The sequence below is a fragment of the Accipiter gentilis genome, chromosome Z (genome assembly GCF_929443795.1).
Source record: "Accipiter gentilis chromosome Z, bAccGen1.1, whole genome shotgun sequence".
NCBI classification, from domain to species: domain Eukaryota; kingdom Metazoa; phylum Chordata; class Aves; order Accipitriformes; family Accipitridae; genus Astur; species Astur gentilis.
The window spans coordinates 57,513,849-57,540,462 of record NC_064919.1 but is presented as its reverse complement, the minus strand read 5'-3'; the positions used below and the strand labels follow the sequence as shown (position 1 = coordinate 57,540,462).

The following is a 26,614-nucleotide window of genomic DNA, read 5'->3' as shown; positions in this document are numbered from 1 at the left end:
GGGTTCACTGATAACAGAGTTCAGACAATGCAGTGGAAAACTTCCATAGCTCCAGTAGCAGCACCTGGAAGCATTTTACACAGCTGTCCTCACAGAGGAAGACCCTCTTGATTTCAGTGGGAGTGTCCATCCTCTATCACATCCCATAATCCACACCCTCATAGCAAACTGTTCTTTAACTAGTATCCTGTAATTATGTCTAAAGGCCTGTGAATGAAAGAAATTAAAAGAGACAAAATTGTTCCCTGAAAATAGGGAACAGAAAGTGTCAGACATCTTTTCCATTAAATATCATCATGAAATTTGCCACTGTTTGCTCTGGAATTCCAACATACTCTTCAAAATCTGAAACCCAAAGGAATTGTGCAAAGATTTGGCTGAATTTAATTGCTTGCAAGCAGGAAAACAAAACATCAATTTATCAAGAATGTTTTAAGAATTTTTGTCCAGAGAAGTTTGGACATAGGTTTGTTAGGTGGGAGGGGATATGATGAGATACGTATGTTTTTTACCTTCCTCCCTCCTACAGTTTTCCCATAGTTCTGCTCAGTGCATCACAGAACGGAATCTCAGCTGCATGAGACACTCTTTTCTGTCATATCCTACTTCAAGGCTGCAGTTGGCAACAAAAGTCTCACACACAGAAAGCTGTATTCCTTTGATTTCTCAAAAATGTGACAAAAAAACTCTTTTTCTAATAATACAGATGTGTTTCTCTGTACATGAATAGCTCTACACATTTTTGCCCTTATCTTACAAATCTTGGGCATTGTGTACATGAGCTAAGGCTGTATTCCAGCTGTCATTTTTGGTTCACAAATTTCTAAGCCTGCTTCCTTTAAGAAACTTTCTCATGCTTTGTTTCAGCACAGATGTGTTCTTTTAATTTGGATATATAATTTTTCTGGTTTTGATTTTTTGCCTTTGCACCTGGGTCGGGGAAGTCCCCAGCATCAGTACAGACTAGGTTGTGAATGGGTTGAGCGGAAAAGAACTTGGGGATACTGATATACAAAAAATTAAACATGAACCAGAAATTTGTGCTTGCAGACCAGAAAGCCAACTGTATCCTGGGCTGGATCAAAAGAAGCATGGCCAGCAGGTCAAGGGAGGTGATTGTCACCCTCTACTCTGCTCTTGTGAAATCCCAGCTGGAGTGCCGCATCCAGCTCAGGAGTCTCCAGCACAATAAAGACATGAACCTGTTGGAGTGGGTCCAGAGGAGGGCCTCAGAAATGATCAAGGGGCTGGAACACCTCTGCTGTGAGAGAGTTGGGGTTGTTCAGCCTGGAGAAGAGAAGGCTCTGGGGGGAGACCTTATAGCAGCCTTTCAATACTTAAAGGGGGCCTACAGGAAAGATGGGGAGGGACTATTTTACAGGGCTTGTACTGACAGGACAAGGGGCAACAGTTTTAAACTAAAGGAAGGTAGATTTAGATTAGACATTAGGAAAATATTCTTTACTGTGACGATGGTGAGGCACTGCAACAGGTTGCCCAGTGAAGTTGTGGATGCTCCATCCCTGGAAGTGTTCCAGGCCGGGTTGGATGGGGCTTTGAGCAACCCGGTCTAGTGGGAGGTGTGTCTGCCCATGGCAGGGGAGTTGGAACTAAATGATCTTTAAAGGTCCCTTCCAACCCAAAACATTCTATGATTCTATGAAATATTTCAAGATCTGAAAATAAAACTGAAAAACAGCAACCAAGGCTTGGAGCTATAACAAAGATGATGTTCAGCATTTGGAAGAAGAAGGATTAGATTTACATTTAAATCTGATTTGAAGTTACCTTTTTGTCATAATGGAAACTCTTAAATTTGGTTTCCTGCTTTTTTGAAAACTCTGCAAATTTTTCCCCTGTTGTTTCTTGAATTCATAAAGACCAGCTTCCTGCTTTGTTGCTTTGATCATAGTTCTTTTCTTAACAGGGCTGGAAGTAGATTCTTCACTTGCATCACCTCATCCAAAATTGAATTTTTCTTCTTTATGTAAACTCAGAGCAATCTCCCTTCATTTTATTTTCAGGCCCTTTTTTTCCAAAGGATCTGAATGCTAATGACTGGTAGTCTACTGCATGTGTCTACTGAATTTTTTAATTCACAACAACCATAGCAGGAGCAGTGCTAAGATGGTATGCAATTCCCAAAACTGCTGTTATGTGGACAAGAGAAGGTTCTTAACACTTGTGATCCTCAGAGCTTCATAGACACCGTATAGGAAGATCTTTGGTCAGGGTTAGCTGTCATGAGACCAGAATGATCCACGTTTATCTGCTCTAAATAGTTGATTAAAACGTGAACGAGAACATATATTATTAATGGTTAGATTGGGGCAGGTTAAAATAAATAACCCTAAGAAGATTCATTTTATTTCTGAAACATGACCAGGCAGCATTGATGCTCTTGTTTACATGCAGTGCATTTGGAGAAAGAGGAGAGAAATAAAAATATCATCTGCAAGGTAAGTCATTGTGGAGTTGGATGTTTCCTCATTTTACCAAATATTGGACAATACGTTAGATGTTTTAAGTAGATTGGATGGCACACATCACACCTGCAGCTCAAATACAAGAGTACAGCCTAAGAAACAAGCCTCTATTAAATAAATACCGCAGTGTGAGTGTCTAAAAGCACGGCGCGTCCGAGCAGAGCGACAGCACCTTCAGACGTGGGTGTGGGGGCATCTAGTGACCCAAAGTGTTACTGCAGGTCTTAAACTGCCACTTTATTCTGGCCACGTTAAGGGTAGCTGTGTTCCTTATGAGTAGATACCAAGCAAGCAGTGTGTGCAGTCTGTGGAGAGATTCTGTGGGTTTGGCTGAATCCGTAAAGGATCCCTATTAAAAAAGACCAGAGTTAAGAGTCACTGCTTTTTGAGTATTATTTCACCTGTGATAGCTTTAGTGAATCTTCATTTTATGCATACAACCTGTGTTCAAGTGTTGAAAGACTCCTGATTAGATTTAGCTCTGATTGTTCTTGCTTATCTAGGTTAGGGTGACATGCAGCATTTGCCATTCATATAGTTTTTATTCCTTTTCAATACCTTTCATATTAAATGTAATATTAGGTTAATTACTCTGTTATATAATATATGCTTTGACAAACATGATACTTTGCAGAGATTGCATACATGCCAGAGGAAACAGTATAAATTTGTAATTCCAACACAAGTATTCTGTGGTTTTTCCCCATTTTTGGTAGTCTGTATTGGCTTTGTGTGCCAAGGTTTTGGTAGGAGGGGGGTGGGGGTTACAGGGGTGGCTTCTGTGAGAAGCTGCTGGAAACTTCCCCCATGTCTGACAGAGCCAATGCCAGCCAGCTCTAAGAAGGACCCACTGCCAGCCAAGGCCATGCCAATCAGTAATAGTGGTAGTGGCACTGTGATGACATATTTAAGAAGGAAGAAAAGTTGCTGGGACAGACAGAAATGGCAGCCAGAGAGAGAAGTGAGAATATGTGAAAGAAACAGCCCCGCAGACACCCAGGTCAGTGAAGAAGGAGGGGGAGGAGATGCTCCAAGCACCGGAGCAGAGATTCCCCTGCAGCCCGTGGGGAAGACCATGGTGAGGCAGGCTGTCCCCCTGCAGCCCGTGGAGTTCCACGGTGGAGCAGATCTCCACCTGCAGCCTGTGGAGGACTCCATGCTGGAGCAGGTGGGTACCCAATGGAGGTTGTGACCCTGTGGGAAGCCCACACTGGAGCAAGTTCCTGGCAGGACCCATGGATTTGTGGAGAGAGGAGCCCACGGAGCAAGTTTTCTGGCAGGACTTGTGACCCCGCAGGGAACCCATGCTGGAGCAGTTCATGAAGAGCTGCAGCCCATGGGAAGGACCCACATTGGAAAAGTTTGTGGAGGACTGTCTCCCATAGGACAGACCCCACGCTGGAGCAGGGGAAGAGTGTGGTGAGTCCTGCCCCTGAGGAGGATGAAGCAGCAGAAATAAAGTGTGATGAACTGACTGTAAACCCCATTCCCCATCCCCCTGCGCCACTGGGAGGGGTATGTAGAGAATCTGGGAGTAAAGTTGTGCCCAGGAAGAAGGGAGGAGTGGAGGGAAGGTGTTCTGAGATTTGGTTTTGTTTCTCACTACCCTACTCTGGTTGATTGGTAATAAATCGAGTTAATTTTCCCCAAGCTGAGTCTGTTCTGCCCATGATGGTAATTGGTGAGTGATCTCTCCTGTCCTTATCTTGACCCATGAGTCCTTTGTTATATTTTCTCTCTCCTGCCCAGCTGAGGAGGGGGGAGTGATAGAATGGCTTGGTGGGCACCTGGAATCCAGGCAGGGTCAACCCACCACATAGTCTATTTGGATTGTGGAAACATGTTATGTCATGATAATGATGCAAAGGAAGCTTCTACACGCATGCAAACTCTTACTTTTCAGTTCATATGCACCCCTGAAGTTAAGTATCTTAGACTCAAGAAAGCTCTCTACTGCCAGTTGACCTGACCACAGTATGTTTTTTGGAAAGCATGTTGAATCTAAGTGTAGCAACTCCTTATTTTCCTGGATGTCAACACAGAATCATAGAATGCTTTGGGTTGGAAGGGACCTTTAAAGATCATTTAGTTCCACCCCCCCTGCCCTGGGCAGGGACACCTTCCACTAGACCAGGTTGCTCAAAGCCCCATCCAACCTGGTCTGGAACACTTCCAGGGATGGGGTATACACAGCTTTTTTGGACAACCTGTTCCAGCACCTCATCCCTCTCACAGTAAAGAATTTTTTCAGGGCACTCACCGTCACCAACATGCCAGCAAACTGTGAAAAAGGAACAAACTGACAATGCAAGAGGTTACCCGCTCAGAGTATTTCATGCACTTGCATTTCCAATATTGGCATTCAAGACAAGATCTAAAAGACAGAAACTCTCCATAAAGCCCTAGAAATATCCAACTTGGGAACCGGACAGGAATGATATCTTTTTTAATTGGCATGTGTGCACATGCATACACACAGACCCAACACAAACACACACTCTCACCATCATGAAGTTCAACAACTACAAGTGCAAAGACCCTCACCCAGGAACAGCCCGATGCAAAGGTATATGCTGAGGATAACACTACTAGAAAGCAGCTTTGGGGAAAGGGACCACAAGGTCCTGGTACAAACCAAGTTGAACGTAAGCCAGCAATGTGCCCTTGCAGCAGAGGCAGCAATATGGTATCCTACACTGCGACAGGAGGACGGCTGCCAGCAGGTCAAGGGAGGTGATCCTTGCCCTCTCATCAGCATTGGTGAGGCTATGCCTAGGATGCTGTGTCCAGTTCTGGGCTCCCCAGTAAAGAGAGACGTGGACATACGCCAGTGAAGGACCAGTAAGATGGTGAAGGGACTGGAGCATCTCTCCTATGAGGAAAGGCTGAGAGAGCTGGGACGGTTCAGCCTAGGGAGGAGAAGGCAGAGGGGGGACCTGATCCGCATATACAGATACGCGAAGTTGGGGTGCACTGAAGACGGAGCTAGGCTCTTCTCAGTGGCGCCCAGTGACAGCACCAGAGGCAATGGGCACAGACCGAAACACAGGGGGTGCCCCCTCGACATCAGGAAACATCTTTCTACCCCGAAGGAGACTGAGCCCTGGCACAGGTTGCCCAGAGAGGCTGCGGGGTCTCCTACCTTGGAGATATTCACAAGCCATCTGGACACCGTGCAGGGCAACCGGCTCTGCGTGGCCCTGCTGCAGCAGGGGCCTTGGACCGGAGGGCCTGCAGCGGTCCCTTCCAACCTCAGTCACTGTACGATTCTAAGCTTGCAGCCGTCCTCTCGCAGACAGTTGAGCAGATGCTTTTCTTCCAAGTGTTTCTGACAGACACTTCCCTGGGAAATGATGCCTGCACCAATGCGGTCCCACTTCCCTGCCAACAGAGGACAATGGCAGGGGAGCCGTGGGGCAGCAGCCCACCAACCTCCCCCACCCCGTCCTGTGAAGTAGCTTGTAACTGTGCCCCTGAACTTGCCTATTCCCACATGACACTCCAAGGCAAATGAGGAGGGCCGGGCGGAAGGAGAGCAGAGGTGCCCAAGCACAGGTGTCCCGGAGGAGCGATTTAGGATCCATAAAGAATCCCTAAAAGTGCAACTTAACAGAGTTCAGTGGCAAGGTTCGCGCTTTTACGTTGTACACGGGAGAAACAGACAAAGGAAAGTTGAGTTAGAATCGGTTTAGGGTGATTTGCACAGACATCGGAGGTGCAAGAAGGTAAGGGAGACCCTCCCGTTGAGTCGCAAGGTTCAGAACAGACCCCCTTGCTTTCTAGACTCCTGATGTAGCTTAGGTGTGGCTAGATCCAAACTTAGTCTCCGACCTGGTCAACAGTTTGTGGCTAAGACACTCAAAGGGTATGGAAAACCTCCCGCTGAGTCACGAGGTTCAGAAGAGACCCCCCTGCTTTCGAAACTACTACTCAGAGTTCAGAAACTCTCCTCTCCAGCAGAGGCTGGGTCCACACTTAGTCCCAGACTTGCTCAAGAGTTTATGGCCAGGGGAATTACCTGTGCAGAATCAATCCTTTATATTCCTTAGTTAGGATTTCAAAGCTGAGCATGCTATTGATGCCTTCCCGATCGGTGCAGGCATCCGGTGCTAGTTCGCTCCAAAGTTCAAGCCCTTGGTTTCCCGAAACAGGCTCTCGGGCATCGTCTTCTACACATAGCTGATTTAATAGAGTGGTACAGCAGCAGGGTCAGCTCCAGCGGGGTGCCTCCGGGGAGGGACCAACCCGAGCAAACAAACCGCTGGTCAATTACACCCCTGCACACTATTCATCTGCCCCTCACACATTCTTCACGCTCTCTTTGCACGTCTCCCACATGCCCTTCCGTGCAGCTGTGGTTCTGGCCTGACACCTCCTGGTTCCTTCCTTGTCGGATTCCTTCTCTGTCTCCAGACAGGCCCTCCGTTATCTTGTCGAGTTGCAGGTGCTGTTGAGCATTGTAGCCTTCAAGCCTCCTTACCTTCCGATTTACGCCGCCTCTGGAGGCCCCTGTTTTGACTAGGTCGGTACACGTTCAGTAAAGCCCAGTGCAAGTTAACAGCTTGCGGCCTAAAGCTTCAGCAAATCTAGCTGCTCACGCGAAGTAAGTAAAGCTAAGCAAACAGCATGCTAAATCACACAACATTATGACTTTAAGTTGTTCATCCTACTCAAAACTTCCTTATTTAAGTGAAACAACTAATATCTCTTAATACTGAGGGGCATCCCTGCTCAAGGGGAGGGCTGCCTGCCATGCAGCCCAGTTGCCATCCAGGGAGAATTCAAATTGGGCTCATCCAACGATCTGTTGTTGCCAAAAGATCTCATTGCTGGAGACCAGCAGCGTGCAGCCACGCTGCCTAGCAGGGAGAGCTCAGAGAAGGCTCACGTAGACAATCCCATACTTAAGGGATGAAGCGGTTGGCTTGTAATCACATGGCCTACAATGGGAGAGGTATGCACGAGACTCCTTGTACTCTCAACTTTCACTGCGTCACTCTCCTCCCTCGTGGGTTTCCTAGAGGAGTTCTTGGCCTGGCTGTGGCTCAGGCCTTTGCCTGCTTTGGAGCCTGTACCAAACTGCTGCCGGTTTGGCTATGGGCTGCCAGGGGGGGCATTAGCCGGTGCTCAGCACGAAAGGGCAGCCCCTCGCACAACATGAGCACCTCGTAGCACCAAAGTGGCCCCACGGAGAGGTATTGGCAGAGCTGCCCAGACGGGAATGGTCCGTGTAGCTGTCTGGTAGGCACCAGCTGTACCTGACGTCACCAACAGACAGTTAGGTAGTGCTAGGGGCCGCAGCACCACTCCCCATTTCCCCTCCCTGCTGTGGTGAGCACCAGCGCCAGGCTCCACAGGCCGGGAGAGAAACCTCTCCTTCCGTCCCCCTGCACGGTGCCTCGGAGAAGCCCCACTTCAGCTGGGCCGCGCATCCCAAGCGATGGGCAGATCTGGAGCTGGTGGTCCACCACACACCTATACCTGGGTCCACAGGGCACCACAGCGGGCTCTGCCCCCTCTCCCGTCTCGCCCGGCTGATCCTGGTGCCGCAAAACACTGATGCCCCGTTCGCAGGCGTCTACGCTGCCACAGTGCCCACCCCCGGCCCATCGCCCATCGCCCATCGCACGGGCCCTCGCACACGTGTGCCTTTGCACAAGGAAGCTGTGGCCCAGGCCCTCGTGTCTGGGGTGCCAGGTCTCTGGCAGGGCGGAGGGCTGTGCCTGGGAGTGCAGGTGGGCACAGGGGAGCTGAGCCAGCATCCGCCCCCCTCCCCGGTGGTCAGCCTGCTCTGGCCTCCTCACACACCTCAGACACCCCTGGCGGGTCCCAGGCATGGCAGCACCCCACGTGGGCCACCACTAGACCTTGTCCCCAGAGCCAAGGTGCCCCCTGAATGGAGCGGGCCCGTGCGTTGGGGATCGTGACGCCCAAAGACTGCCGGGCTCCGACGACTCCTTCCTGGGGCAAGATGGGGGGGCGGCCCTTGAGCCAGAGGATTTCGCCAAGGAACTTAGGCAAGGAAAGGCTGTGGGAGCGGGGACTCCTTTTGCTCGCTTCGGAAACACCCCCGTGGTGGAGAGAAAGTGGGAAGCCTGAGGAAGGCCTCAGCTTGCGAAAGGCAGAAGCAGGCCACTTTGAGAGGCCTACCAGGCTAACAAACAGCCACATCCCTCTGCTCTGTTTCCCCAATTTCCTCTTTATTTCTTACTGAGGGAAGGTCTCCACATGCTTCACGCCGATGGCGTTGGTTCCCACCATCTTCCCACACACCTGCACTCGGTAAATGCAGATGTACCCCGGTTTTCCCCAGTTGCTCTGTATGCCAAGCTTCAAAACCCGAAAGGCTCTGGGGATCCCGTTCTGCAAAGAAACCACAGCAAAAAGCAGCGTGACCCCTGGCGTGTAAAGTGTGACAGCAGCCTCCGCGAGTCTTCCTCCGCCAGCCCGAACCCCGCTGCAGGACCAGCTCCCGCCGTGGTTGAGGCGGCAGCTTCTCCCTCCTTCCCTTCTCCCACCCAGGTGGCAAAGGACCCCCAAACGCCCGGCCTCGGAGAGCGTGGCGGGCAGCTGTGGAAACCTGAGGCCCGCCCGTGCCGGGGCAAGTCCTGCTGCCAGGGCAAGGTGCTGGGCATCCTCCCTGCCACCGCCTGCCCGGAGGCTGCAGCCAGGCAGCTCCGGGGACCCAGGCGTCTGGGGGCCAGCGCGGCCTCTGTTCTGCTTTTGCCACCCTGCCGGATGCCACTCTCCCTCCCGATCCCACCAACGTTTCTCCTGGCCAGGGTCGGGCCCCTGCCCCGGCAGGGACCGTCCGCACTCCTTCTGCAAGCAACTTGCAGGCAAACCGGCGTTACTGCCCTGGCCTCTTGCCCACACACATTCACTCTACCTGCAGAGGGAAGGTCTGGGTCGGCCCTTTCTGCACGGTGTAGGTGAACGTCCCCAGCAGAGTTTCCTCCTTGCCTTCCTCATCCAGTCCCTTGGAGATAAAGCACAGGGGAGCAGGTCAGGCTCGACGCAAGCACGAGGAAATGCTCATGCCAGACCCGGGGCCGTGATCTGCACTCTGCTCCTGCACCTCCAGCGCGATCTGGCGCAGGATGCAGTGGGGCCGAGTCTCCTCCTTGCGTGCTGCTTGGGGGCCGGAGGTGCTGGGCCAAAACATGCTGAGCAAGACTTAGGAGGGGTGATGCCAGTCCGCGTGTCCCTTGCAACTTCCCCACGGGTTACGGCGGTGCTTGGGAGCACACGAATCTCAGCAGATGCACAGAAAGCAGCAAATCCCCGCTACAGCTCTTCCCTGCGGCCAGGTCCCAGCCCCCAGCGCCCAGCAGAAACTTACGTAGACAGTGAAATCTCGGGGGGCACTGCTGACAGTCCCCGGTGGAGAGGCTGTCTTGGAGGTGTGCTCTATGATGATGGCCAGCGGTCGTATTTCAGTGGGCAGCCGGATCAGCACCTCACTCCAAAACCCTTGGAAAGGCCAGCAGTAACCCGGGGAAGCATCCGGCTGAAAGCAGAGGGTCAAAGCAATGAACACAAGGGTGTGGGGGGGCCCGCCACGCTCCCCTGCAGCCAGAAGCACAGTCGGCACTGCATCTGTGGGCTGTGCTTGTGCTAGAAATGAATGGCGTGTTGGGATGCGGGCAGAAGCGCCCGGATGTCTTCCCGGCCCGGGAAAGGGGAAAGCAGCCAGCCAGTGGGGGAGACATCTGGTAGCCTGTACCGCAGCCAGGGCTTTCAAGAAACCTCTCTTCTTGGCCAGCAGCTCTGCAGCCTCCCCCCACCCTCCACTGTGCCATTGGGAAAGGGACAGTCAGAGCCATGGCAGGGAAATGGGGTCGCGAAGGAGAAGCCCCTTCAGCCAGCCGTGACCAGGGATGGGGGGCAGGAAGCTCAGCTCAGCTCAGCTCAGCTCAACCCACGTCTGAGGACAACTGCTTTTTTCTGGGGAGCTAAGCCCTGTGGGAGACCTCAGGTGCCAGGCACCGGACCAGCTCTGGGGCCTTCCGCAATACCACTGGCCTGAGGGGAGACACCCCAGGGCTCGCCCCCAACTTCACAAGAGGCAAGAGAAGCAGCACTGACGGTTTCTGCCACTCTACCTGCACAAAGGTATCCACAAGGGGCGGAGAACACAGGAACCAGAACGCCTTGCAGAGCCATGCAGAGATGCTGGACGATCTCTGCAGGTCGATGGCAGCCCCTGAAGGGAGAAGAGAGCAGCTGACTGCAAGAGGCCCCAGGCTCGGAGGACCTGGGGGCAGCAAGTGACTTCTAAGTCTGCCTGCCCGCCCCACATGCCACAGCGCACCCTCGGAGGTGCCCCAGGAAAGGAGGGCATCCCTGTGCCCGGGGATGGCGTCTCTCTCCCAGCAGCTGCACAAAGAGAAGGTCCGCGGGAGCTGGGAGACAGCAAGCCCCCACGGGAAGGGCTGCAGACCCAAGCTGAGGCCCCACCACGTGGACAGCAGAGGATGACCCAGCCATCCGCTTTTGCTCCCCAGGAAAGCTCAGCAAAGAGGGAGGGGGCAGAAACGCCTGCAGGGGCACGGCCGCGGCACCAGCGAGGGGTCTGACGGCGGGATGGGGGTGAGCCCAAGGGAGCCGCTCTGCCACAGGCGTGCTCTTGAGCCCCGGGATTTGGTCCCACCTCCCTCTGCCTCGGAGAGCAGCCTCTGCCACGCAGCCTGCTTTCGGGAATGCCAAGCGCGAGCCCAGCGCAACAAGGCCTGCCGGCCTGGGCCCGAGGTCTGTCCGTACCTGCACGTTTCAGAGCCCAGTCAGACATCCGCGTGCTTGCAGACATTGCCTCTCTCATTTGCCGAGCTTCCTGGGAAAGTCGCAAAGGAAGAGGGGAAATGACCACGTCAGACCTGGCCAGGAGAAGGGGCTTTTTACGGCAGAGAAGTTCAACCAGCAGCCCCGGGCAAGGGACGGGTGTGTGGGCTGAGCAGGAAAAGCCCACCAACTGGCCCAGGAAGGGCCTTGTGCGGGGCCCTGCTCGTGCCAGCCCTCTTTCCCAAAGCGCAGGATTACCTTCTTCACAGCAGCCATCTCTGCAGCCAGGTGTGCCACCTCGTCCCTCAGCTGTTGCACCTCTTGGGATTGTTGCCCCCACACGGCGAGCAAGCTCCTGCAGACGCGGTGAAAGCAGGTCTTGTCAGAGAGCTGCCCAGCCCCTCCCAGAGCCTCCAAGCCTCCACGCTCCAAGGAGGAGCAGAGACAGGGGTGCTGGAGCCCCCTTTTCTTTCCCTGGTTTGCACGTGCTTCCCTCCCCTTCCAGCTTTAGCAAAAGGCCCAGGCAGGAGCAAAAGGCACAAGCCCTGGGCGCTGTGCAAATGAGTGCAAATAGCACTGTCTCATCTGCTGCTACCCCACCAAACGTGCTGCAGGTCAGGAGAGAGGAGAGGCCTCTTACCGCAGGGACCTCAGGTCAGCAGCAGGCTGCCCCAGCAGCACCTGAAAGAGAAAGGCTCTCTGCTTGACTCCCTGAGCTGCCGGGGCTTTCCAGAGCTGGTGGCTCTAGGAAGGCACGGCAGCAGCCACTGCCACTTCTGTGTGTGCGTCACTGCCTGGAACCGGCGGACCGGGCATTTTACCCACCCACCCACCACCACCCACCCCCAGCAGCAGCGCTCCTCTGCAGGACTTTCCTGTCCCACTGACCTGCGGCACATTCTTTGCCTGCAGCATCCACACGAGCAGTGAGGTCCCGCAGTAGGCACCAGCTGTAATTCACATCACCGACAGAGAGTTACTTGACTAGAGTTTCTAAAAATCCCTGTAGTCATGTGGTCTCCTCCCACATCAGGGTGGCAAGAGGCTGGCTGAGGACACGGGGAAGGGGTACAGAGAGAGGCTGCAGCCCCAAGCAAGGACTCTGGCCTTGGGCCTCGGGGCTCTGCACAGCCCTGCTTCCCGGGCACACGGTGCGCCCCACAGCTACGCCCCATTTCCCCTGCGTGCAGCCAGCATCTCCTGACCGCGAGGCTGGGAGGCTGGAAGGGCCAACCCTCCGGCCTTCCAAGGGTGGAATGCTGGGGAGGCTCCAGCGCCTCTCCCTCATGCTGAAGCTGGCAGCCTGCGCCTCTGTGCCTCCGCTGACAGCGTGCCAATACTCACCAAGAGCAGCCAGGGTCGTCAAGAAGAGGATGGTGCAGAGCCTCTCCTTCTTCAGGGTGACGATCTCTTTCCTGAAAAAGAGGAAGCCCTGGCACTGGCAGTGCCTAAGGCCAGAGCCCTGCACAGGGGGATTTTCTCCTACAAGCTGAGGAGCAGCAATTTACAGGGGAGCCAGAGCCAGGGGGTATCCTGGCAGAGAGCACCTCCAGCCTCCCCCCTGCTCAACCTTACCCAGTCGCACCCCCACCTCCGTGTCCGCACCAGACACACGTTGTACTCACAGGGTGGAATTGCCTGTGCTGAGGCGTCTCTGGAGGGAGAGCACAGCCACTGCCAGGCTGTCAGCAATGCCGAAGACGAACCCTGGGCAACAAAGCCGGAGGAAAGCCTGAGGACCCTTCTCGAGGATGCCCTTCAGGGCGTGTGCCAGACCCCTGTGGCGCGGTGGGCGCTGGTGCTGTGCGCTCCCTCCCTGTGGGGCAGGGCCACGGCCAGGGCTCTGCCCTGGAGGGCGGGGGTGCTGGCTGCACCCTGGGAGCTGGGCTCAGGGGACCAGGCAGGATCCCCTTGCAGGCAGGGCCCTGACGGTGTGCCTGGGGTGGGAGGGTGGACGAGGCTTTGGCCTCTTGGCCTCCACCATGTTGGGGTACGCCGCGGTTACTACAGTGTCCCACTAAGATGCGGACGTGGTAGGCAGCTCCGTCCTCGTCGTCACATAGGAGAGGTGGCCCCAGGCCTCCCTCAGGGCAGGATGATGCTGGTTCTGTGGGGCCATTGGTCCCGGCTGAGCCAGGCAGGCTTGGTGCAAACATGGGGTGAAAGGCAACGCTGAACTCACGCTTGTTTTCTCCCACGCTGCAGATGCAGTGTGCTAGCCCCCTCCAGCTGGTGCCCTGGTCCTCCCGAGCGGGGCTGCACCTATGGGAGGACAAAGGCGGCGCCCTGTTTTGCACCATCTCCATGCCACATCAGCCAAGGCCCTGGCCAGAAGACAGGCTTTGGGAAGCCTCCCAGGAGACGTCCCTGCTGTGGTGAGATAGGGCAGGAGAAGCAGCAGAGCGGGACGGCGCAGCCGCTTCTCACCCTGACTCCACCCTGGCCCCCAGAGCACCAGCCTGCCCCTGAGCAGGCGTCTCAGAGACCTGGCGTTCTGTGGGCAGCGGGGAGCGGCTGCCCTCCTCCAAAGCCCCCACCGCTTCCCAGGGCCTCTGCAGCTCGAGGGCCACAGCCCTCTCCGAAACACCCCCCAGGGCTTCTCTCGCTCAGCAGAGACCCACCAGGAGTTTCCAGCTGCGGCAGTGCTTTGCCAGGGAGGCCTGGCGGGGCGAGGGCTGAGCTGTCCCGCTCCAGGCACCCAGAAAAGGCTTGTGCTGGAGGGCAGCAGGAACTTCCAAGTTTGCTGCTGGGACCCTGAGCAGCAGGACCGTGGGGTTTGGCCCAGGGGGCCAGAGGGGCTTTCAGCTGAGCCTCTTCCCGCTCACGGCGGGTTTTCCAAGACCTGGGACTGCTGTGCTGCCCACAGCGCTCGCCAGCTTCTCCACCGTGTCCCCCCAGCCAGCCCCCCTTCAGGCTCTGGGGGTCCTGCCCACCAGCTGATGTCCCCAGGAGGAACAAACCCTCGTACCTGTTCTCGAGGACCCGAGTGGGCCCAGCTGCACGTCTGTCTGTGCTGCTGCCGGCTCCCCTCCTTGGCAGGGCAGCACCTTGCGCTCTTGGAGGAGCCTTTCTCCTCCTCATCTTGGGGAGAAAGGAAGCTCCCCTGCAAGCCTGTGTGTCCTCCTTCCACCGCAGGAGTGTTGCCTGCCCAGGGGAGGTCACTTGGGCGAGAGCTCCAAACCGATTGCCGGGAGGAGAACGCCTGCCACGGGCTCACAGCCACCAGGACACGGCAAGCTCCTTCCAGGCGGGAGGTTTGGCCCACAGTGCCGGAGGTCAAGGTGGCCAGCCTTGACTTCACAGAGGCCTGGCCACGCTCGGTGTGAGGTCATGGCTGCGACATCACAGAGGGAGCTACTGGGGGGTGGAGGGGAAGGCAGAGACCCCGATGCCCACTTAGCGCTGTCTTTTGCAGTTGTGACTAGGCAGGCCTGAAAACACACCAGCACTTTCGCTGAACAGCGCTTGCGCAGCGCCAAGGCTTCCTCTGCTTCTCTCTGTGTGTCCCCGAGCGAGTAGGCTGTGCGGGTGGGCGAGAGGCTGGGAGGGGACGCAGCAGGGACAGCCGACCCCAACTGACCACAGGGCTACTCCACAGGCCATGCAACACCACGCTCCGCAATAAAGCCCGGGCCTTTGCCCTTTCCAAAGTAGCCATTGCCTGGGGACTGGCTGGGCATCGGTCTGCTGGGGTCAACCCACCTCAGCCCCTTTAGAGAAAGGAGGGTGTGTGCTGTGTGTTCTGTAGTCTCCTGCGGGGGCAACCAGGAAGGTCTCTGCACGGGGGCGCAGGCTGCCCCGAGGGCACCGGGCATCTGGCATGGCAGCACAGGGTTAGGGAGGATCCTGAGCAGGGCCCCCGACCTTCCTCCTGCCTGGGCAGGGCCAACCTTGCCAGCTGAGGGGTCCCCACGGGGCAAGGAGGGGGTGCCGGCTCTGGGTAACACCGGGCTGGGGCTGCATGGGGGTGCGTGGGGCTTTGGCTTGCTCCACCCCACCGGCTCCACCTTGTCATGGGGAACTCCGGCCACCAACGTGGCCCCAGGCATGTGCCAAGGGACTGCTGCGCGCCCCGTCCTCAACGAGGCGCATGAGCACCCACGACACTGCAAGGGCTCCTTCTGGGGTGGCCCACAGACCCCAGCGGCTCCTCGGGGGTGAGCCAGCTGGCAGGCCCTCGCCGGGTTGTGACGAGAGCGAGCAGCTATAGGAGGAAGCGGGCAAGAGTCCTGCTGGACGCTGTCTCCCCCCAGGGCGAGCAGAGGCAGGCGCAAGCCCCCGACACGGAGGCCCCGGCCAGAAGACAGGCCTTGGCAAGCCTCTTGGCAGATGGCCCCGCCACAGCTCCTCCACGGGCCGTGAACCCCCTGCCTAGTCTTGCTGCCTGTCCTCGCCCAGGCACCTGTGCCGCTCCAGACACCCCTGCCCCTGTGTACTGGTGTATCGGGGGTCCCTGTCCAGGCGTTGCCAGTGGCAGGAGTACCGGGGGAGGCTCTGTGGGCAGGGGCCAGGGCTGCCCCGTGCCAGACGTGGCCAGTCCCAGCCACCTCCAACGGACCCGTTGCAGGAGGCATCTGAGCACATCCTATGCCCTCCTGGGGCGAGACATACCCCAGGGGTCAGTAGTGGGTCCGCTCCGCTCCTGTTTAACGTCCTCATTAATGAGCTGGATGATGGGGCAGAGCGTGCCCTCGGCACGTTTGCCGATGACACAGAGCTGATGCGCCAGAGGTCGTGCTGCCCTCCAGAGGGACCACAACAGGCAGGAGAAATGGGCTGACAGAAGCCTCGTGAAGGTCATCAGGGAAGGCAGGGCAAAGCCCTGCGCCTGAGAGGGGCACAACCCCATGCACCAGTACGTGCCCGTGTTCACATTCGCGTTCGACCCCAAGTTGAACGTGAACCAGCAATGTGCCCTTGTGGCAGAGGCAGCAAATGGTATCCTGCACTGCGACAAGAGGAGCGCTGCCAGCAGGTCAAGGGAGGTGATCCTTGCCCTCTCCTCGGCACTGGTGAGGCCACGCCTGGGGTGCTGTGTCCAGTTTGGGGCTCCCCAGTACAAGAGAGACGTGGACATACGCCAGTGAAGGGCTAGTAAGACGGTGGAGGCACTGGAGCATCTCTCCTATGAGGAAAGGCTGAGAGAGCTGGGACGGTTCAGCCTAGGGAGGAGAAGGCACAGGGGGGACATCATCCGCATATATACCCGAAGGGGGTGATGCCGAAAAGCCGGTCAAAGAACCCTTCTAAGACTCGTTTGGGAGTTTTAGAAGGCAGGCATTCTTTATTGCAGCGCTGGATGCGCGGGGGATAGTTCCACCTAGCGTGCCAAATACCACAGCTTTAGCACAAACAGGTTACAGAGAATAACTAATTGCATATTAATCAGATTAGTATACATACACATAAAAATGATCCTACCTGATTGTCATAGTACTGCCTACATCCGATCATGCGCAATGAAGGATCCTTTTGAGTCGACGGGCTGCTTTTATGACCACCGACCCATCTGAAGTTCTTGTTGGCTGTTCTTGAAGTCCTTATTCTTGTCCTTGTTCTTTGATCTTGAAGCTTAACGCAGTTTCAATCACATGTGGTCAGTTGCAACGTTTTTCTCATCTAGCGTACAGGAACAGCTAGTCATAAGAGCAAAGAACGGCAAAACTTGTGAATAATTACTAGTTAATCACTTGACTACGCTTTTGTAATTATCTCCCCGGCTACCCTTTGTCTATTTGTGAAATGTGTACATCTGATTCGTGTCAATATAAACAATGCTAGGGCTGCATAATAAAATGTGACCCTCACCGTATATGTAGTCTTTAACTATTTTGTCGGTCCTCCTATAACTACAGGCCGGGAGGTGACAGATGGTATGTATACAGTTCTTTTTTGCCAGCCCAAAACCGGTTTTGTTGTTAACTGCACAGTGTTAAACAAGAGATCCTAGGGGAGAACTGAGGCATTTATCGTAGTATGGGGCGAGGTTATGAGCGGGGTGATCTTTAGTATGTATAAATAGCAGGTGTGTATAAACAGAGGGTGTATTGAAATGGCAGTGTATGGGCAGTTTGTTGAGGGGGAGGTGTCTGTTGTGAACTTGTTAGGGTTCTGGTGATGGCAGCTGGTGTTATGCAGGATGTCTGCTGTCAGGCCCGAGCAGTGGGGAGCTTGGTCGGAGATACATTGCATGGAAGACCCCTCAGCCAATGAGGAGAGTTCGAGAAGTTTCTAGGAGAACTACTGGACCTGCACAACCAGGAGGTGGAGAGTCTTTTGGAAGGACACGCCTAGTATGAATATGTAACTAATGTTAGACTATAAAAGAAGCTGGGTTGTTTTTCACAGCGCACGTCTTCGTAGAGCAGAGGCTCCTGGTGCACCCAGCGCTGTTTGCTTGCCTTTATTCATTTAATAAATTGTAAACTTTGATTGGAATCCTGTTTGAGACTAAATTCATTTATCACATATTGTTTCAACCGTAACGTTCATATGTGATCGTTTATCAAATCTCACTCATACAGTTAGTTATCTAGCAGCAAACCAGTTTTCACAGAAGGTACAGAATATGAAAACCATAAACATTTGAACAAACCACACCAAATATATGGACATAGGCTATCAGTTCCCCCCTTTCTGTTTGAGGCCACTAATTCTTTCGGTAGTCTCACCTGAATACAGATCGTGCCACAGCTCGTTTAAGACAGCTAAAAGCGACAAAGATTATAACAAAGATGGTAACAATCACAATTACATTTGGCAAAAGCCCAGCTAACCATCCAGTCGGAGAAAATCCAAAGTTCTGAAATATTTTGTTTAGCCAAAAACTTGCTACGTTTGATCTCAATTCTCTACTACTTTGAGCAACACGTCTTATTCTGCCTGATGGTTTAAATCAGCTGTCACATTTGGTATGTGGATACAACACGAACCGTTTGAAAAACCCATGTGCCCACATACTCCATGTTCTTTTAGTAGTAGTAGGCCTAAAGCTAACTGATTTTGCAGTGCCGTTTTACTAGTAGCGTGTACTTGTGCACTGAGTTCATTTAGCCCACTTTGAGTCGCATTAGCTAATGTTTCTACTTGGAGTGGAACATTGCGGAGAGTCATTTTATTTTGAAGAGCTGCTAACCGTGGTAAGAATAGAGATTCCAATACCCATCCTATTTTGGCTCCAGGGCTTGGTGATTGCCAGGAATCATCTTCTCGTTTTACCCGATTCCACTATCGAGGCCGCAAGGGGGATTTCTTCCAGAGAGGGCATCAAGTTAATAAGCCTAAAGTCCATTGTTTGCTCTTGTCCTTCATGCGAAGGTGCGTGGACCATGTACCATCACTACTCACCCAGACAGTTAATCCTAAACTTCCCACCCGTCCTTTAATACAGTCAATTCCAGGCCAAATTTTCCTTCCGTTATTAAGAGGGGACCAAGTATCACTTAAAACATTACTATAATTTCTACAAGCACATCCCCATCTTAGAGCTTTAGCTAGGGGATAAAGTCTTTGAACTTCTGGGTCAGAGGAGTTACAAGTATAAACTCTCGTACAGTTCCATGTAGGATGTGTGATTTTCTCTGTTTGTCTAGTCCAGTCTACATTTCCACAGATAGTTCTGGCTCTGGGTGGATCTAACAAGGGCCCTGTAACTCCGGTAAATTCCAAACACCATGCTCTATTTTGAGTGTGATCCCAAGTTCCTCTCTGCACTTGTCTCCTTGGTTTTGGCAATTGGCAGCCCCAAAGGGTGTTTGTACAAGTTTCTCCTGAAGGACGATAAATTAATTCTTTTGCCCGTGAGGTGGATGGTTTGGTAATGTTACAATTCAAAATGCTGTAACTCCTTCTTTCAAAGTTTAAAGAGTAACTGCCACCCAAATCCATCCAATTTAATCTGCTAAACTGATTCTCATTCTCCCACATCTCTTCCCAAGTTTTGGTTAGAGTCAATGTCAACATTCCCCATGGAATTGGATATTCAGCTGACTTTGGAATCGGAAGGCAGGCTGTTACTGAGGTTAAATTTCGTACCTTCGCAAAACCTTGAATCAATTGTGAAACTAGGTTATCTTTTATCAAAATCACAGGGACGACTAGTATCAGGGTTAGTAATTCAAACAATAAATGCTTCATTTTGTTTATCTTATACTACAGATTCTTTCATCCTGTCAACCTGTGATTCTGCCTTTGTACTTTTACATCTACTCTTATTTATCTTATGTTTAGAACAACAACTTAAAAGAAAATATTTAAAACCTGTAACACACAAAAGGATTTCTGCCCTGACAATATCCCGAGTAACAACCCCAATCTTATAAGTTTTACACAATGGTTCTCCCAAGTACATAGCATGGAACTTATTTATAGATTTCCAATTTCACAGGACCGGTTTCTTTAGACTTCCAATTCCCTGTTGGTGCTTGCTTTATTCCTGTACAGTGAAGCCAACGTCCTTTCCCCCAGACCTTTACTGCTGTATATGTTGTTAAAATGACTTGATACGGTCCTTTCCGCTTCTCAGCTAGTGGTTCTGAAGTCCACGATTTTACATATACCCAATCTCCTCGTTGGAAGGGATGTGCTGCTGCGTCCAATTCTAAGGCTCCAGCTGTGGAGACATGCTGACAAAGCTCTTGTAAAGAGCTTCCTAAAGAAGTCATAACACCCTTTAAAGGCATATCTCCAGAAGCGCTCAAGGTATTTGGAACATCGGACCCTTGATATGGTCTTCCATGTAACTTTTCATAAGGACTGAAATTTCCTTTCCCTTTTGGCTGTACTCTGATTCTTAATAGAGCCATGGGTAATGCTTTAACCCATGTAAGCGACGTTTCCTGACAAATTTTACTCAGCTGTTGCTTGAGAGGGTAGTTCATTCTTTCTACTTTCCCACTTGCTTGTGGCCTATATGGGGTGTGATAGTCCCAATCTATAGACAATACTTTGCTCAACTGTCTTACAAGCTTTGCTATAAAATGAGGGCCATTGTCAGATGACATTCCTACAGGGACCCCAAATCTTGGTATCATCTCCTTGAGCAAGACTTTAACTACTTCTCTTGCTTTGTTGGTGCGACAAGGGAAAGCCTCGGGCCACCCAGTGAAAGTATCAGCTACAACTAGGATATATGGATATCCTTCTTTTCGGGGCAATTCTGTAAAGTCAATTTGCCAGTATTCTCCTGGAGAATTTCCTTGTTTCGTAATGCCAAAAGTAATCTTATTACTGGCTTGGGGATTATTGCGCACACAGATTTCCCATTCAGTTGTAACGGTTCGAATAATCTTTGTCATTTCTCTACTCAAAACGCATTTTGGTAAATGCTTAACAAGGTTTTCTGTTCCCCAGGGTACTTTCTTATGTTCAGCCCAGGCAATTTCTCTCATTATTGCGGGTGGGACTATTATTTGACCTGTTGGTGTTATAGCCCATCCTGTTTCATTTTTACTAGCCTGCAATGTAAGAATTAATTCTTCATCTTTTTCATTATAATTTGGAGCGTCCTTCAGTAAAGCTACACTTCTCTCTGGAGCTAGCGCTAGGATGCCTTTTTCTGCAGCCTCTTTAGCAGCTCCATCAGCCAATCGGTTACCTGTTTCAGGGACAGTCCTACCTGACTGATGTGCTTTACAGCGCATTATCGCGACTGCTGTTGGCTTTTGAATGGCTTCTAACAATTCCAGTATTTGTTCCGCATGCTGAATGGTGGTTCCTTGTGCAGAGAACAGTCCTCTTTCTTTCCATATTGCTCCATGCACATGTACTACTCCAGAAGCATACTTTGAGTCTGCCCAAATGTTGACTCGCTTTCCTTGACTTTGTTCCAGTGCTCGAGTAAGAGCTATCAATTCAGCCTTTTAGGCAGATACATTCGAAGGCAAAGCTCGTGATTCAGTTACCTTCTCCGTAGTGGTTACCGCATGTCCTGATGAACGTTTTCCTTCACAGATGAAACTGCTTTTGCCAGTATATAGTTCCCAACCTGTTTCTTCCAGGGGCGCATCTCAGAGATCCGGTCGGCTGGAGTAGACTTCTTCAGTTGTCTGCGGGCAGTCACGTTCCAGGTCTCCTTCAACTTGATCAGTTGTTAAAAACACAGCAGGGTTAACGACAGTAGTAGTTTTTAAGTAAACATCATCTTGCTCCAGCAACACCACTTGGTATTTCAGCATTCTGCTAGGGGATAACCCATGCCCCCCTTTCTGTTCGAGCACAGTGATTACCATGTGGGGAACGTACACCGTAATTCTTTGTGCTAGGGTGAACTTACGAGCTTCTTGGATCAATAGCACAGTTGCAGCGACGGCTCTCAGACAACCAGGCCATCCCAGACGCACATTGTCTAATTGCTTCGAGAAGTAGGCCGCAGCTCGCCAACTTGGTCCCAGATATTGGGCCAGGCCGCCCAGAGCTAGACCTTTTCTTTCATGAGTGAAGAGTTCAGATGTCTTTGAGAGATCTGGCAGGCCTAGGGCTGGTGCCTCCGTTAGAGCCTGGTTTAGTTCTTTGAAAGCAGCTTTTCCGGCATCAGTCCAATCTATAAACTCATTGTTTGAGGTTTTGAGCTGCTCGTATAAAGGTGGGACCAGCAAGTCATAATTTGTAATCCACAGGCGACACCACCTAACCATTCCCAGAAATGCTCGAAATTCTTTTAGAGTCTTAGGCTCAGGGAGATGACAAATTGCCTCCTTTCTCTCAGTTCCTAATTGTCCTTTCAGAATTTCAAAACCCAAATAAGTTACTTCTCTCTGGGTTATTTGGGCTTTGTCTTTTGACACTCGATATCCACTGATTCCCAAGAAGATCAAAAGGCTAATAGTTAACTTTGTGCATTCTTCTTCTCTCTCAGCTGCGATTAACAGACCATCCGCATATTGCAACAAGATTCCTTGATTATTGTCTTTCTTCCAAATCCCTAATTCTCGTGCCTATTGATTTCCAAAAACGGTAGGGCTGTTCTTAAAGCCTTGAGGCAAGACTGTCCATGTATATTGTGTTTTTCTCCCAGTCTCAGGATCTTCCCATTCAAAAGCAAAGAGCTCTTGACTATTGGGAGCCAAGGGAATACAGAAAAAGGCATCTTTTAAGTCTAACACTGTGAACCATTCTCGTTTCTCTGTTAGGGTTGTTAACAAAGCACAAGGATTTGCTACTGCCGAGTGAATATCTTGTACTATTTGATTTATTGCTCTGAGGTCTTGAACTAACCTGTAATCTTTTCCATTAGCCTTTTTAACAGGCAAGGTTGGGGTGTTGTATTTGGATTCACATTCTACTAACAGTTTGTACTTCAGAAATTTTTGTATTATCGGTACTAACCGTTCCTGACTTCCCAGTTTTAGGGGGTATTAATTCTTACCAGACTCGATCCTGGCTTTAAACCAATTCTCACAGGCTCTGCTCTTTTGGATTTACTAGGCACTTCCCCAGCCCAGACGATTAGAATTACAGCATTATTTACTCCAACTGGTATGGTCGTCTGCTTTCCGTAACCATCTCCTGTAACAACAAAGCCGCTGCTTCGATATGTTCAGTTTCTGGAATTAAAATTTTAATCTCACCATTTTAAAATTTAATTTCTGCTTCCAGTTTCTCAAGTAGGACTCTCCCTAACAGGGCTTTAGGAGAATTTGGCAAATACAGAAAGTGATGAGTGACCCATTGCTTTCCTAATTTCATTGTCAAATGTTTAAGGAAGGGTCTAGTCTCTCGTTCACCCGTCGCACCAACAACGCTAATTTTCTCAGAACTTAATTCTCCCTCCAAGGTGTTTAAAACTGAAAAGGTGGCTCCAGTGTCAACTAAAAATTCAGTTTTCTGTTCTCCCAGGTTAGCTGTAACCAGAGGTTCTGCTGGGAGACTCCCCTCTGGTCCCCGTCAGATACTTGCTCTCAACTTTCCCAAGAAAGGGGGAACTTGCTGAGATTGTGTGGTCGAAGTTGGGATCGCTTGTGACCTTGTAGGTCTCAGGGGACATTCCCCTTTCCAGTCTCCTTCCTGTTTACAGTATGCACACTGATTTGGTCCCAGGGGCCGGTTTAATCCCACTGGTGACCCTAATCCAGTTCCTCTCCCTCATCCCACTCCTCGGCCACGTCCCCTTCCTCGGCGAATAACTCCTCTGCCTCATCCTATGCCAGCTCCTACTTCCAGAGCAGCTTCTAGCCTTGCATTCATTTTACTCTGTAATTCATCTCTATTTCTATATGCCACCCAAGCAACTTCTAATAATTTTCCCCCATCTCGAGAATCTGCTCCTTGTAATTTTTGTAACTTCCTTCTGATATCATCAGAGGATTGTCCTATAAATAAAGGAGCCAACTGAGCTTTTCCTTCTTCAGACTCAGGATCCATATTAGTATATTTCCTAGCAGCATCTTTTAATCTGCTTATGAATGGCTGGACATGTGCTATCACGGGGGTTCACTGAAGACGGAGCTAGGCTCTTCTCAGTGGCGCCCAGCGACAGCACCAGAGGCAATGGGCACAGACCAAAACACAGGGGGTGCCCCCTCGACATCAGGCAACACCTTTCTACCCCAAGGGAGACTGAGCCCTGGCACGGGTTGCCCAGAGAGGCTGTGGAGTCTCCTACCTTGGAGATATTCACAAGCCATCTGGACACCGTGCAGGGCAACCGGCTCTGGGTGGCCCTGCTGCAGCAGGGGCCTTGGACCGGAGGGCCTGCAGCGGTCCCTTCCAACCTCAGTCACTGTACGATTCTAAGCTTGCAGCTGTCCTCTTGCAGACGGTTGAGCAGATGCTTTTCTTCCAAGCGTTTCTGACAGACGCTTCCCTGGGAAATGATGCCTGCACCAATGCGGTCCCACTTCCCTGCCAACAGAGGACAATGGCAGGGGAGCCGTGGGGCAGCAGCCCACCAACCTCCCCCACCCTGTCCTGTGAAGTAGCTTGTAACTGTGCCCCTGAACTTGCCTATTCCCACATGACACTCCAAGGCAAATGAGGAGGGCCGGGCGGAAGGAGAGCAGAGGTGCCCAAGCACAGGTGTCCCGGAGGAGCGATTTAGGATCCATAAAGAATCCCTAAAAGTGCAACTTAACAGAGTTCAGTGGCAAGGTTCGCGCTTTTACGTTGTACACGGGAGAAACAGACAAAGGAAAATTGAGTTAGAATCGGTTTAGGATGATTTGCACAGACATCGGATGTGCAGGAAGGTAAGGGAGACCCTCCCGTTGAGTCGCGAGGTTCAGAAGGGACCCCCTTGCTTTCAAAACTACTACTCAGAGTTCAGAAACTCTCCTCTCCAGCAGAGGCTGGGTCCACGCTTAGTCCCAGACTTGCTCAAGAGTTTATGGCCAGGGGAATTACCTGTGCAGAATCAATCCTTTATATCCCTTAGTTAGGATTTCAAAGCTGAGCATGCTATTAATCACTTCCCGATCGGTGCAGGCATCCGGTGCTAGTTCGCTCCAAAGTTCAAGCCCTTGGTTTCCCGAAACAGGCTCTCGGGCATCGTCTTCTACACATAGCTGATTTAATAGAGTGGTACAGCAGCAGGGTCAGCTCCAGCGGGGTGCCTCCGGGGAGGGACCAACCCGAGCAAACAAACCGCTGGGCAGTTACACCCGTGCACACTATTCATCTGCCCCTCACGCATTCTTCACGCTCTCTTTGCACGTCTCCCACATGCCCTTCCGTGCAGCTGCGGTTCTGGCCTGACACCTCCTGGTTCCTTCCTTGTCGGATTCCTTCTCTGTCTCCAGACAGGCCCTCCGTTATCTTGTCGAGTTGCAGGTGCTGTTGAGAGTTGTAGCCTTCAAGCCTCCTTACCTTCCGATTTACGCCACCTCTGGAGGCCCCTGTTTTGACTAGGTCGGTACACGTTCAGTAAAGCCCAGTGCAAGTTAACAGCTTGCGGCCTAAAGCTTCAGCAAATCTAGCTGCTCATGCGAAGTAAGTAAAGCTAAGCAAACAGCATGCTAAATCACTCAACATTATGACTTTAAGTGGTTCATCCTACTCAAAACTTCCTTATTTAAGTGAAACAACTAATATCTCTTAATAGTGAGGGGCATCCCCGCTCAAGGGGAGGGCTGCCTGCCATGCAGCCCAGTTGCCATCCAGGGAGAATTCAAATTGGGCTCATCCAACGATCTGTTGTTGCCAAAAGATCTCATTGCTGGAGACCAGCAGCGTGCAGCCACGCTGCCTAGCAGGGAGAGCTCAGAGAAGGCTCACGTAGACAATCCCATACTTAAGGGATGAAGCGGTTGGCTTGTAATCACATGGCCTACAATGGGAGAGGTATGCACGAGACTCCTTGTACTCTCAACTTTCACTGCATCACTCTCCTCCCTGGTGGGTTTCCTAGAGGAGTTCTTGGCCTGGCTATGGCTCAGGCCTTTGCCTGCTTTGGAGCCTCTACCAAACTGCTGCCGGTTTGGCTATGGGCTGCCAGGGGGGGCATTAGCCGGTGCTCAGCACGAAAGGGCAGCCCCTCGCACAACATGAGCACCTCGTAGCACCAAAGTGGCCCCACGGAGAGGTATTGGCAGAGCTGCCCAGACGGGAATGGTCCGGGTAGCCGTCTGGTAGGCACCAGCTGTACCTGACGTCACCAACAGACAGTTAGGTAGTGCTAGGGGCCGCAGCACCACTCCCCATTTCCCCTCCCTGCTGTGGTGAGCACCAGCGCCAGGCTCCACAGGCCGGGAGAGAAACCTCTCCTTCCGTCCCCCTGCACGGTGCCTCGGAGAAGCCCCACTTCAGCTGGGCCGCGCATCCCAAGCGATGGGCAGATCTGGAGCTGGTGGTCCACCACACACCTATACCTGGGTCCACAGGGCACCACAGCGGGCTCTGCCCCCTCTCCCGTCTCGCCCGGCTGATCCTGGTGCCGCAAAACACTGATGCCCCGTTCGCAGGCGTCTACGCTGCCACAGTGCCCACCCCCGGCCCATCGCCCATCGCCCATCGCACGGGCCCTCGCACACGTGTGCCTTTGCACAAGGAAGCTGTGGCCCAGGCCCTCGTGTCTGGGGTGCCAGGTCTCTGGCAGGGCGGAGGGCTGTGCCTGGGAGTGCAGGTGGGCACAGGGGAGCTGAGCCAGCATCCGCCCCCCTCCCCGGTGGTCAGCCTGCTCTGGCCTCCTCACACACCTCAGACACCCCTGGCGGGTCCCAGGCATGGCAGCACCCCACGTGGGCCACCACTAGACCTTGTCCCCAGAGCCAAGGTGCCCCCTGAATGGAGCGGGCCCGTGCGTTGGGGATCGTGACGCCCAAAGACTGCCGGGCTCCGACGACTCCTTCCTGGGGCAAGATGGGGGGGCGGCCCTTGAGCCAGAGGATTTCGCCAAGGAACTTAGGCAAGGAAAG

At 52.5% G+C, this 26,614-nt stretch overlaps 1 protein-coding gene across 1 annotated transcript; it reads right to left on the bottom strand.

Annotated features, from left to right (window-relative positions):
* Positions 1–8,665: 8,665 nt before the first annotated feature.
* LOC126036231 (sperm-associated antigen 4 protein-like) lies at positions 8,666–26,211 on the bottom strand. Its single transcript, XM_049795761.1, has 13 exons — positions 26,069–26,211; positions 14,664–14,807; positions 13,198–13,529; positions 12,893–12,974; positions 12,612–12,682; positions 12,156–12,217; positions 11,908–11,948; positions 11,526–11,622; positions 11,250–11,319; positions 10,592–10,692; positions 9,829–9,996; positions 9,376–9,465; positions 8,666–8,849 (listed from the first exon to the last, which is right to left on the bottom strand). The coding sequence occupies exons 1-13, from the start codon at positions 26,209–26,211 to the stop codon at positions 8,694–8,696; spliced, it is 1,557 nt and encodes a 518-aa protein (XP_049651718.1). The 3' UTR covers positions 8,666–8,693.
* Positions 26,212–26,614: the final 403 nt, after the last annotated feature.

What these genes read in the sequence shown, in the direction of transcription:
- LOC126036231 (XM_049795761.1), bottom strand. Translation starts at nt 26,211, where the DNA reads ATGGGCGATGGGCGATGGGCCGGGGGTGGGCACTGTGGCAGCGTAGAC. An exon ending in ACTGCAAAAGACAGCGCTAA is followed by an intron (nt 13,530 to 14,663) that starts GTGGGCATCGGG and finishes GTCCTCCCATAG; the next exon opens with GTGCAGCCCCGCTCGGGAGG. An exon ending in AGATGGCTGCTGTGAAGAAG is followed by an intron (nt 11,320 to 11,525) that starts GTAATCCTGCGC and finishes CGACTTTCCCAG; the next exon opens with GAAGCTCGGCAAATGAGAGA.